This window comes from Mya arenaria, chromosome 1, assembly GCF_026914265.1.
Source record: "Mya arenaria isolate MELC-2E11 chromosome 1, ASM2691426v1".
Lineage (NCBI taxonomy): Eukaryota > Metazoa > Mollusca > Bivalvia > Myida > Myidae > Mya > Mya arenaria.
Window position 1 is genome coordinate 4,436,848 of NC_069122.1, and position 12,592 is coordinate 4,449,439.

General features: G+C 37.6%; 1 protein-coding gene across 1 annotated transcript; it reads right to left on the reverse strand.

Moving 5' to 3' along the window:
* Window positions 1-3,320: 3,320 nt before the first annotated feature.
* LOC128209896 (uncharacterized) lies at window positions 3,321-8,241 on the reverse strand. The gene is made up of 4 exons (XM_052914192.1): window positions 8,085-8,241; window positions 6,951-7,135; window positions 6,329-6,414; window positions 3,321-3,978 (listed from the first exon to the last, which is right to left on the reverse strand). Exons 2-4 carry the CDS (start codon window positions 7,092-7,094, stop codon window positions 3,756-3,758), a joined length of 453 nt encoding a protein of 150 aa, XP_052770152.1. The 5' UTR covers window positions 7,095-7,135; window positions 8,085-8,241; the 3' UTR covers window positions 3,321-3,755.
* Between the last annotated feature and the right edge of the window lie 4,351 nt (window positions 8,242-12,592).

Genomic DNA, 12,592 nt, shown 5'->3' on the forward strand with positions numbered 1-12,592 from the left:
TAGACATTGACAGGATTAGACAAACTGGCCCATACATTGTATACTTTGATGATTAGGAGAAACTGGCTGTACATTGTAGACTTTGAAGGGTAGGGGAAACTGGCCGTACATTGTAGACATTGATGGTTGGGAGAAATTTACCGTCCGTTGTAGACATTGAAGGTTAGGAGAAACTGGCCGTACATTGTATACATTGATGATTAGGAGAAACTGGCCGTACATTGTAGACATTGAAGGTCAGGAGAAACTGGCCGTACATTGAAGTCATTGATGGTCACGAGAAACTGGCTGTACATTGTAGACATTGAAGGTTAGGATAAACTGGCCGTACATTGTAGACATTGATGGTCAGGGGAAACTGGCCGTACATTGTAGACATTGAATGACAGGAGAAACTGGCCGTACATTGTAGACATTGATGGTCAGGAGAAACTGGCCGTACATTGTAGACATTGATGGTCAGGGGAAACTGGCCGTACATTGTAGACATTTATGGTCAGGGGAAACTGGCCGTACATTGTAAATATTGAAGGTTAGGAGTAACTGACCGTACATTGTAAATATTGAAGGTTAGGGGAAACTGGCCGTACATTGTAAATATTGAAGGATAGGGGAAACTGGCTGTACATGGTAAATATTGAAGGTCAGGAGAAACTGGCCGTACATTGTAAATATTGATGGTGAGGGGAAACTGGCCGTACATTGTAAATATTGAAGGTTAGGAGTAACTGACCGTACATTGTAAATATTGAAGGTTAGGAGAAACTGGCCGTACATTGTAGACATTGAATGTTATGAGAAACTGGCCGTACATTGTAGACATTGAAGGGTAGGAGAAACTGGCCGTACATTGTAGACATTGATGGTCAGGAGAATCTGGCCGTACATCGTAGACATTGAAGGGTAGGAGAAACTGGCCGTACATTGAAGACATTGATGGTCAGGAGAAACTGGCCGTACATTGTAGACATTGATGGTCAGGGGAAACTGGCCGTACATTGTAGACATGGAATGACAGGAGAAACTGGCCGTACATTGTAGACATTGATGGTCAGGAGAAACTGGCCGTACATTGTAGACATTGATGGTCAGGGGAAACTGGCCGTTCATTGTAGACATTGATGGTCAGGGGAAACTGGCCGTACATTGTAGACATTTATGGTCAGGGGAAACTGGCCGTACATTGTAGACATTGATGGTCAGGAGAAACTGGCCGTACATTGTAGACATTGATGGTCAGGGGAAACTGGCCGTACATTGTAGACATTGATGGTCAGGAGAAACTGGCCGTACATTGTAGACATTGATGGTTGGGAGAAACTGGCCGTACATTGTAGACATTGAAGGTTAGGAGAAACTGGCCGTACATTGTAGACATTGAAGTTTAGGAGAAACAGGCCATACATTATAGACATTCAAGGTTAGGAGAAACTGGCCGTACATTGTAGACATTGATGGTTGGGAGAAACTGGCCGTACATTGTAGACATTGATGGTTGGGAGAAACTGGCCGTACATTGTAGACATTGATGGTCAGGAGAAACTGGCCGTACATTGTAGACATTGATGGTCAGGAGAAACTGGCCGTACATTGTAGACATTGATGGTCAGGGGAAACTGGCCGTACATTGTAGACATGGAATGACAGGAGAAACTGGCCGTACATTGTAGACATTGATGGTCATGAGAAACTGGCCGTACATTGTAGACATTGATGGTCAGGGGAAACTGGCTGTACATTGTAAATATTGAAGGTCATGAGAATCTGGCCGTACATTGTAGACATTGAAGGGTAGGAGAAACTGGCCGTACATTGTAGATATTGAAGGTTAGGAGAAACTGGCCGTACATTGTAGACATTGATGGTTGGGAGAAACTGGCCGTACATTGTAGACATTGAAGGTTAGGAGAAACTGGCCGTACATTGTAGACATTGAAGGTTAGGAGAAACTGGCCGTACATTGTAGACATTGAAGGTTAGGAGAAACTGGCCGTACATTGTAGACATTGATGGTTAGGAGAAACTGGCCGTACATTGTAGACATTGATGGTTGGGAGAAACTGGCCGTACATTGTAGACATTGATGGTCAGGAGAAACTGGCCGTACATTGTAGACATTGAAGGTTAGGAGAAACTGGCCGTACATTGTAGACATTGATGGTTGGGAGAAACTGGCCGTACATTGTAGACATTGAAGGTTAGGAGAAACTGGCCGTACATTGTAGACATTGAAGGTTAGGAGAAACTGGCCGTACATTGTAAATATTGAAGGTTGGGAGAAACTGGCCGTACATTGTAAATATTGAAGGTTGGGAGAAACTGGCCGTACATTGTAGACATTGAAGGTTAGGAGAAACTGGCCGTACATTGTAGACATTGAAGGGTAGGAGAAACTGGCCGTACATGGTAAATATTGAAGGTTGGGAGAAACTGGCCGTACATTGTAAATATTGAAGGTTGGGAGAAACTGGCCGTACATTGTAGACATTGAAGGTTAGGAGAAACTGGCTGTACATTGTAGACATTGAAGGTTAAGAGGAACTGGCCGTACATTGTAGACATTGATGGTTGGGAGAAACTGGCGGTACATTGTAGACATTGATGGTTGGGAGAAACTGGCCGTGCATTGTAAACATTGAAGGTTAGGAGGAACTGGCCGTACATTGTAGACATCGATGGTTGGGAAAAACTGGCTGTACATTGTAGACATTGAAGGTTAAGAGGAACTGGCCGTACATTGTAGACATTGATGGTTGGGAGAAACTGGCCGTACATTGTAGACATTGATGGTTGGGAGAAACTGGCCGTACATTGTAGACATTGAAGGTTAGGAGGAACTGGCCGTACATTGTAGACATTGATGGTTGGGAGAAACTGGCCGTACATTGTAGACATTGAAGGTTGGGAGAAACTGGCCGTACATTGTAGACATTGAAGGTTAGGAGAAACTGGCCGTACATTGTAGACATTGAAGGTTGGGAGAAACTGGCCGTACATTGTAGACATTGATGGTTGGGAGAAACTGGCCGTACATTGTAGACATTGATGGTTGGGAGAAACTGGCCGTACATTGTAGACATTGATGGTTGGGAGAAACTGGCCGTACATTGTAGACATTGATGGTTGGGAGAAACTGGCCGTGCATTGTAAACATTGAAGGTTAGGAGGAACTGGCCGTACATTGTAGACATTGATGGTTGGGAGAAACTGGCCGTACATTGTAGACATTGAAGGTTGGGAGAAACTGGCCGTACATTGTAGATATTGAAGGTTAGGGGAAGATGGCCGGATATTGTAAATGTTGAAGGTTGGGAAAACCGGCCGTTTATATATATTTAATGCAGAAAAACAATATGATTACATGTACAGACATATATAAATGCTAGATAAATAAAGTATCTGTGCTGTTTAATGTCAATTCTTAAAAAGCGATTAATTATTGAAAGTTTGTTACTGCGGTTTTCACATGTTCTGTGCAATTACCTATTTAATAGTATGAATCTTGCGTTTATAGGTTAAATCATTGGGTAAAAACAAAATGAAATCGAACGTATTCGAACCATTTTTAGAAGTATTTATCATCATGCAAGGTCTGTTTTGTTCACAAATGACACTTTCTGTGCAAAACACGTACAACATTCGATTAATGTGTCTGATAAATAAATAAAGTGATTATGTTAACCTCCGTACACTTAGCATACTGTAGCACCCCCAACGTTCATATACAAAACCCGGAGTAATGTCATAACTGAAGCTCAGAATGAAAACGTTTTCGCGAACATTTCACTGAATGCAACAGTCTCTACAAACTCTTCGATGCTGTATTTGCCATCTGAATCAAACTCGAGCTCTTCTACAATGATTTTTGCCTGCTCCTTGTCAAAACCCTGGGCGTCCAAGCCTGATTCTAATTCTTCTTTGGATAGGGAACCACTATTGTCCTTGTCCATGGCCTTGAATTGCTGCTTCAGAGACGAGCTGAAAATAGTATGTTTAGAATAATTATACAATGGAACCTACAGGGACAAGTCAAGCAGCTTATAAAACATCTTGAGTCATTCCCAAACTTTCCCAAACAAGTATTTTTCCTGATTGAAATATCTCACTGGTTATTTTATTTACTTACTTAATACTATATAAATTACTTTATTTTGATAGATACTGTTGAAACACATACTTTGATTTTACAAATCAGATATTCTGTTCTTTTAATTTGTCTATGACTATTTTAAGAAGTTAACTAAATTTAAGACAATACTTAAGATGTTTTATGAATTCCGACTCAGAATTGCTACAAAAAGAGACAACTATACGTCACAATTCAGCTTAGACAGACAACGCATGCATCAACTCATAGATATTGACGAATAAATGTTCCGGTTACAGTTACAGCTTTAAAAATGGTAAGCGAAAGGGTTTTAACTTGTATATAGAAACTGAACCTCAAATGTATCTCAACAATTATAACAAAACGTCTGATATTATTACACCAGATGGTGCTTCCCTTACAATGTCGGTAATTTCCGCGAGTTTCTTAAAATAAGCCATCGTAACAACTCGGCCGTCTCCGGAAAAATATTGGATAAATGAACGAGGTGTTCCGATTGGCTAATTTTGTCGATAGTTTTTGTCTACTTTCCGAGCTTGCACGCTCTAACGAAGAGCTTGCTTACATCTACTGTTCGGAATTGTTCATCGATTACACCTATTTTAAGCAAATTTAAAAACACATATCATTTTGAGATAAGGCTTTAAATAAACTGAATTGAATATAGCATCAAATAACTATAATGTAATAAGACAAGGTGTACATGTAAGAAAGCAAGATGTACAAGTCAGAATGCAAAACGTATTCGTCAGAATGCAAGATGTACAAGTCAGAAAGCAAGATGTACAAGTCAGAATGCAAAACGTATTCGTCAGAATGCAAGATGTACAAGTCACAAAGCAAGATGTACAAGTCAGAAAGCAAGATGTACAAGTCAGAATGCAAAACGTATTCGTCAGAATGCAAGATGTACAAGTCAGAAAGCAAGATGTACAAGTCAGAATGCAAAACGTATTCGTCAGAATGCAAGATGTACAAGTCAGAAAGCAAGATGTACAAGTCAGAATGCAAAACGTATTCGTCAGAATGCAAGATGTACAAGTCAGAAAGCAAGATGTTATTTTTGCTTCAATGCCCTTCCATAAGTTGATCTTATTGATCTTGTTGATCTAGTGTACTCCCTACATCACCCATATTCTTGACTTACATTTACTGAAGGCACTCATTTTGAGCAACAATTATGTGGCCTCTATTGCGTCAACTATGTTAATCTGATATTTGACCTAATAACGTATATGTTTTATTGAAGATGACAAATTTTTGAACTTTTTGGAAACTTCATGCAGACTATCATTCTGATCAAGTTTCACAAAGATCGGATGAAAAGGTAGCCTTTATTGCATACACAAAGTGTTGTTTTTTTCTTTTCTAAGATTTGACCTAGTGACCTAGTTTTTGACCCGATGGACATGACCCCTATCATTAGAAACATTCCGGGCAAATTTGGCAGAGATCTAAACCTCTAATTTTACTAAATGTTTCTATTTGCACTCTGACAACCAATAGTTGTAGGATCTAATGATATAGACAACTTGTGAATAAATATATAAGCTGTCTGACTATGTAACCAAGTTTTCAATATTACTTATACAAGTTCAATATCATTGTCATATAAAGTTCTATACTGGCAGTAGTATTGTCAATTATTTAGATCGTGGATGGGACGCTTGAAATTGTGGCCTCTATTGCTTAGGGAAGTTTTTCTTACATAAGACATTGTGACCTAGTATTTGACCCATGGAAACCCATATTCAAACTTAGTCGATATTTCAGCGATAAAATTTCACTAAGATTGGACGATAAAAACAGCCTCTATTATGTTAAAACATGCAGTTCTAATGTTTGACTTAGTTTTGACTCGAGTTAACACATGTTCGAAATTGTCTGACCAGAAAAATCTGCCCAAAATTGTGGTCTCATTAGTGAAAATAAACCAACTGTGACCGAACAACGGACATTTCACATCACAACAGCGCACCTTTCAGATGAGCTAAACAAAAAACCCAAATCGGAGCCAGATTGTAAATGCTACCACCAGATATGGGAGACCGAGCAACTGCTGGCTCAATGTAACATATGGAAAAAGACATGTACGGGGTTTATCATGCAAAACCAGTTAAAGCATATAAAGAAGCCCAGAAACCCAAACCGCCTGTGGTCAAGGTCAAACTATCAAGGGATTCAAAATGCATATACAAGCCATCAATACTGCATATTTACCATTTATCAGCCCTCATCATTCCCTTCATAAACTCGTCCTTGGTTAAGGTCTTGGCCTCCTTTTGACCGAAGAACACAAACTTTTCCTACGGGATAAACAAGTTCAAGGCTGTCACATTTGATACAAAAAACTATTTTACAATATTTCGTCAACGCCAAGCAAGAGTACAATATTTCACAAGAGTAAGGAAACGATAATATTTCTAACATTTTAGCGACATTATTGTTTGTTTGGAAGTTACGCGGTGTTAGTGGTCGACATAATACTTTGTCCATGGAGAAGGCAGTTTTTCTAAAATTTTCAAATACATTTATTTCAGTAAATCAGCAGTGAGCCGATATTTATCTTTAATCAGATGAAGCGGTAGATATAAACAGTGACTGGACCAGTGATCATTTAAACAATATAATATACATCTCTAAAAACGTATGTGTGCATAAAGCCATTTATTTTTGTACATACTAACAATATCTAAGCATTATTAAAAGGTAGTTAACACAATAAAATCTCTTAAGTCGCCTAATCTCTTTATAGATAGAAGCAGCTTATGTGCACGAATTTAACACGACGACGCACTGAATAGCTTGCTATTAACTACGTTATTTACTTGACGTCACTTACGTTGACGTCAAAGTCGTCGACGCCATCCTCGTACACTTCTTGCAGGCACTGTTTAACCTCTTCCACGGTCAATTCGTCATTCCCGTCCTTGTTGTACTTATTCCAATATCCCTCCGCCTGTTTCTTCGTAACTGTTCCCGCCATTTTACCGAAAACAGTTTCTTAAATAAGACGAGTTGAATACCCTGAAAAATAGGCGACAATGATTATAATATTCCATCATAGTCGTGACTTTTATAGAAAATTTACTCATTTTCGCTTAACGTTTTTTTCGTCCGGATTTTGTGTACAAAACGAAAAAGTTGTTCTCTACGCGGTTGTGATGGATACGTTTTCTGAAACATGGAAAAGTGAGGATCAATTTTTCTTTGTAAACCTGCTCTAATACATTTCCCTACCTGCTACCGTGCGGGTTCAATCCCATGTAAAACAGAAAAGTAGTACTCAAGAAGGCAAAAAGGACAAATGCTTGTTTTTCCGGTTCTGATGTGCTTTTTCCAGCTTATGTAAGGTTGTTTTTTTTAAACTCGAACTCGGGTTAGGCCCATTTGGCGAGGGCTCCGATAAGATTGTTAGGCATATTAGGTGTTGGAACTTCATGCACAAACAGAATGTAACCCTGGTTAGAGCTACCCTGGATCTTTAACGTGCACCAGTGTATAGCACTGTCACACGGGACCTCCATTTAACGTCCCCCCCCCCGGAAGACGATTAGTATTGTTTTAGTGGTGCGGCGGGAAATCGAGCCTTCGACCCCTGGATTGACAGTCAAGTGTGTTATCACTAGACCACGGATCCGCCACCCGCTTTCATTTAAATAAGCTACGATATTATGTATTATGCTTTTTTATAATGGTCTCTAGTGTGTACACATATTATCCGACCTGTATAGAGAAATGAAAAGGCTAAAAAGAAGCATTTGCAGCCGACATATGCCATAAACCAATGCATTATTACTTCCTCAAAGTTATCTTTTATCTGATTGATAAAATGTTGCTACTCTAAAGTTTCCTAAATCCTTAAATTATCTAAAATACCTAAGTTTACTGAACAAACAGTTAATCAATTTATATTCAGTTTTATTAAATCTTATGTTCACAAACAAATCTAAGAATAAATTGAAATATCACATACCTGAGGTGCAATCCACAAATGCAGAAATCCGATTTTGAAGCGAATAGAGTGTATATAAATATTTGTGCATTAGATATATGAAATGCTCGGCGATGCGGTATAAATAAAGCGATATGAATGGTTTACGATGTAAAAGTTGTGTATGACACTCGTGATTAACATTTAAGGAATGTTACACTTGGGTCAACCCTGTCTGGAGTAAACATTTACTACGTCTCACGATGAACGAAAACAAGTTTGCATCATTAACCGCCTCTTCATGTTGTGTGGGAGTTTACTGCTCTACAAGGTCGACTTGATAGCAACCACCCGGTTAAGGTGACAATCGTATTCAAAATCAATACATTCACATGTATAACAAACTTACTTTTTGAGTGATAAACCTTTAACTACTTCCTAAAAATGCATTTATGAAAATATTAATCACTGATAACAAGATTGTAACCGTATATTTAATAGCTGAAAACGCAAAAAATATAAAATGATTGGTGACTGCTAAAAGATTTACTGTGATCTATTATCGTCTCATAAGGTAGATACAGTGTTTTCTGCACTTTTCCTTCAAATTAAACTCCATATCCTTCATAAGAACCATTGTTTTCGATATTTATTCATCCTATTTGGTATATTAAAGCAATTGTATAATTTGTGGAAAATCTTATTTCAGAGTAAGATTGCATCTTTAAAATTATACAGGATCTGTCAACACTTTTATATTTTTAGAATAAATTCCGAACGGTAAACAACCTTCCGGATGGCTATTGAACAACCCGACTCTTTTAATAAGCAATATCGAAATATTTTACAATATTTTCATATTTTTGTGATACACATTTTGAAATGACTACAGCCTCCCAACTAGTGGTGGAAGTTCAGGGCACGTTTTTGACAGGGAGGAACATATTGGGTTTAAATGTTAGGCAAGTTTTTGTTGTTGCTGTTGTTATTGTTCTTGTTGGTTTTCGTGTGGGAAGGGGGGCCAAATAAGTATCCTTAGCTAAACCTCTCATCAAAACATGCGGGTAAGTTCCCCATTTAGATTTCTAAATTCTTCGTTAAACTGCACGAGAGATGCGACGGGGTCAGGCCAAAATGCAACCTAAAGGCCCGGGCATTTCTGTACACCTCAAACTCGATATTTGAAACCATGTTTACCACTAGGTTAATGACGTCGCGATTGTCAAACATCAGAATAATGATAAGATTTAAGATGACGTCAAAACGCTGTGCGGATCAAGCCAATCTCATTAAAATCAGATCCCCAATACACGCTTCACGACGTTACGCTATGTGGATCTGAGGACTTCGCGTAAGGGGTCACCTCAGATTGACCTCTCCACTAGCCAATGAAATTGCTCGTTACGTCGAAGGCAGACACGAAGCTGACGTTTTCTCCAAACGTCTTGGCCGAATTTAGCTGTGAGTATATGGCAATTTTACAAAAATAGCAAATTCGTATGCTTAGAATGGTGTCGTTTTGATGAAACTTTCAGGGTTTCTTCCGAAACTACTTTTCTCTCTGTATACAAAATGCCATTAAAAGGACACCATTTTAAGATGCTGCAATAGCCGTTTATTTACGAGGTAAACACCGGCATCCGTCACTTGTAGATGTAAACCGATTGCTACTGGATTAAGTTTATAATAAATATTCGTTTCCATCCTGTATTTTCTTTTAACTGTTGTTTTTACGTGTCATTGATTACTGAAGTATTCCCGTAATTAACACTACCAAAAAACAAAATGGCGTCTTAGAAAATTGAACTTGTTTGTTAGTAAAACAATTCCAATATGATCATAATATTACGAACTATTGACCTATTATAAACGATGCGGATACATAAGCGTGAGTAAAATATTAAATATGTATAGTTTAATACCATAATATTAACGGGTTATTCTGATGTCCATGAAAAGTTATGAACTTGCTGTTTGTCCAGTTGACTGACACTTTCATTTTCACCAAAAATATTACATTATTTATTCATTTCGTATGTACAAATGTTATGACTCTGCTGCAGCATTCGATACTCTGTAAGGCCTGCTTGGAAAGAATTATTGGAATGAACAGTTTGATAAAAACACCGTATTATGAAACGTAAATACAAAATCGTATTGTGTGTGGGTAAGAACCAGCCGCCCGGTAAACTCAGTTGTGTAGAGCGTCGTGCTAGCGTTGCGGCGGTCGTGCGTTCGAGCCTCACCCCGGCATACTTAACCTCGCAGGTTACTTTAATATTGTAAATTCAGGGGGTCCAACGTGAAATGTGTTCGCCGAATTTTAAGTGAGGGAAAATGTGTGAAGCCGAATAAAATGGTGGCGTTGAAAGGAATTTCGGTGTTTCAAGGATGTATTTTCACCTGGTAAGTAAGTTATATCACCTTTCTCGCAATATAAATACGCCTACCCGGAGACCACACGTGTAAGCGTCTCTCGGTTTTTTAACCTATGTTTCTAGAGGCCTTTACAAAAACGTTATTGAATGTATAAGCTGAACGATTGATTGTTTACAAAGTGAAAATAGAAAATTGCGTGACTTGAAACGATGTTTTCGGCCCTAGTTTACCATTGTTGTACCTGTTTTAGCTATTTGTTATTGAATATTTGCATTATTTATCTTTTCGACCGCTACTGCACTTACATGGGTATTATACGGCCGATTTGTTCATGTTTAAACACCTTTTATGTTGGGCGACGAAGTTTTATGCAGATTTTGTGTGAAGCAGAATCAGAATAAGCGTGCTTTAACGCAATTTTCTATTTTCACTTTGTAAACAATCAATCGTTCAGGTTATACATTCAATAACGTTTTTGTAAAGGCCTCTAGAAACATAGGTTAAAAAACCGAGAGACGCTTACACGTGTGGTCTCCGGGTAGGCGTATTTATATTGCGAGAAAGGTGATATAACTTACTTACCAGGTGAAAATACATCCTTGAAACATCGAAATTCCTTTCAACGCCGCCATTTTATTCGGCATCACACAATTTCCCTCACTTAAAATTCGGCGAACACATTTCACGTTGGACCCCCTTAAATTATTGTAGATCATCATAGTTGATGTGTGAACCAGGCCCTGGCGGAGACCAAGTGTTTATTTCGCCAATATATTGTAATAATAATGTAAATGATAATAATTTATGACAGTCATAGATGAATACTATTGAATAAATGAGCTGAATTTTATTAATAACCATGTAATTTTATTTTTTTTACAGTTTAAATATGAGTCTTTGAGTTCTCTTCCCCAACCGGATATCCTACAATACAGATATCATAAAGGATTTGAAACCAGATGACCCCCATCCAGGATACAAGCAGAGTTTATTGGTATGTACTAGCAGTTGTAGATTAATTTAAAAATTCCTTAGATTAAAGCTTGTACACTGTCATTTCATAGAGTTTGAAACAAATATGATCTGAGCTATCTTCCCTGGTTGAGTTAACGTTTGAATATTTTTATAATGTTTAGATTATTTTAACAGTTGTTGTGATCGCATGACTACCACGTGATCACAGAATGAGAGGGCGCTGCAAGCAGTGCCCTGATTGGCTGGCTAGAGAAAAACTATGGGTTACAACATACAGAACCAGACAGAACATACGTATATCTTAGCAGTAACTGTATCAGGTATCATGGATGGTAAGTGCTGCTTAACCTGTGTGTAACTGTTCATTGTATTGGTACTTTAATAAATGCAATACAGTACTCTCCAAGTGTATTTAATCTTGTCCCATTGATTAATGTTACTGATGTACTTGTCCACAATAATACATTCTTAAAAAATAGACCTACACTAATATTAAAACAAGTAATTATAAATGCACTGCTTATTTAAAGAATACATTTTGTATGTACATGTTCTTGTGTGCAGAATAAGTTACTAACTAATGTTACATTGACATGAAGTGAAATGAATGTGTGTGTTTTTTGACAACTTATTGCTTTTAGTTGAACAATTCAGGAAGTCCAGCTGTCTGAAAGTCTGAGAAGAAGGTGTTCCTGTATTTACCATATCCATATGGTAATCCTTAGACACAAACAGAACAGGTGAATACATATTCAATTGAAATTTTCATCAAACTTTTTTTTATTTTATTTAAGGAATAGAAAATAGGTAGATATAATACTACTTGAAGTTACTGATTAAAGCATCTTTGGATTCCATGTGTTTGCAATATTTGTGTAAAGATAAAAAAAAGCTTTTTTGTAAATATTTGAATGATATTACATTTCAAGTCTGGAAATATACTTGTTAAGTATTATTCTTTCACTCTGTCAAAGAGGGAAATCAGTGAAGAAATTTAAAGTAAATCATATTAGATGACTTAACATTTTTTATTACTTAGAATCCAAAACACAACACTGTTGTAGCTAAGCATTTATCAAGAATTTATTTATTCAACTATTCTTTCAATTCATTTTTAAGGTACACTATGGAAGTGCAGAACAACTGGGACTCTTGCTGCCTCATAACAGCAACCATTATGTAAACCAATATGTTAA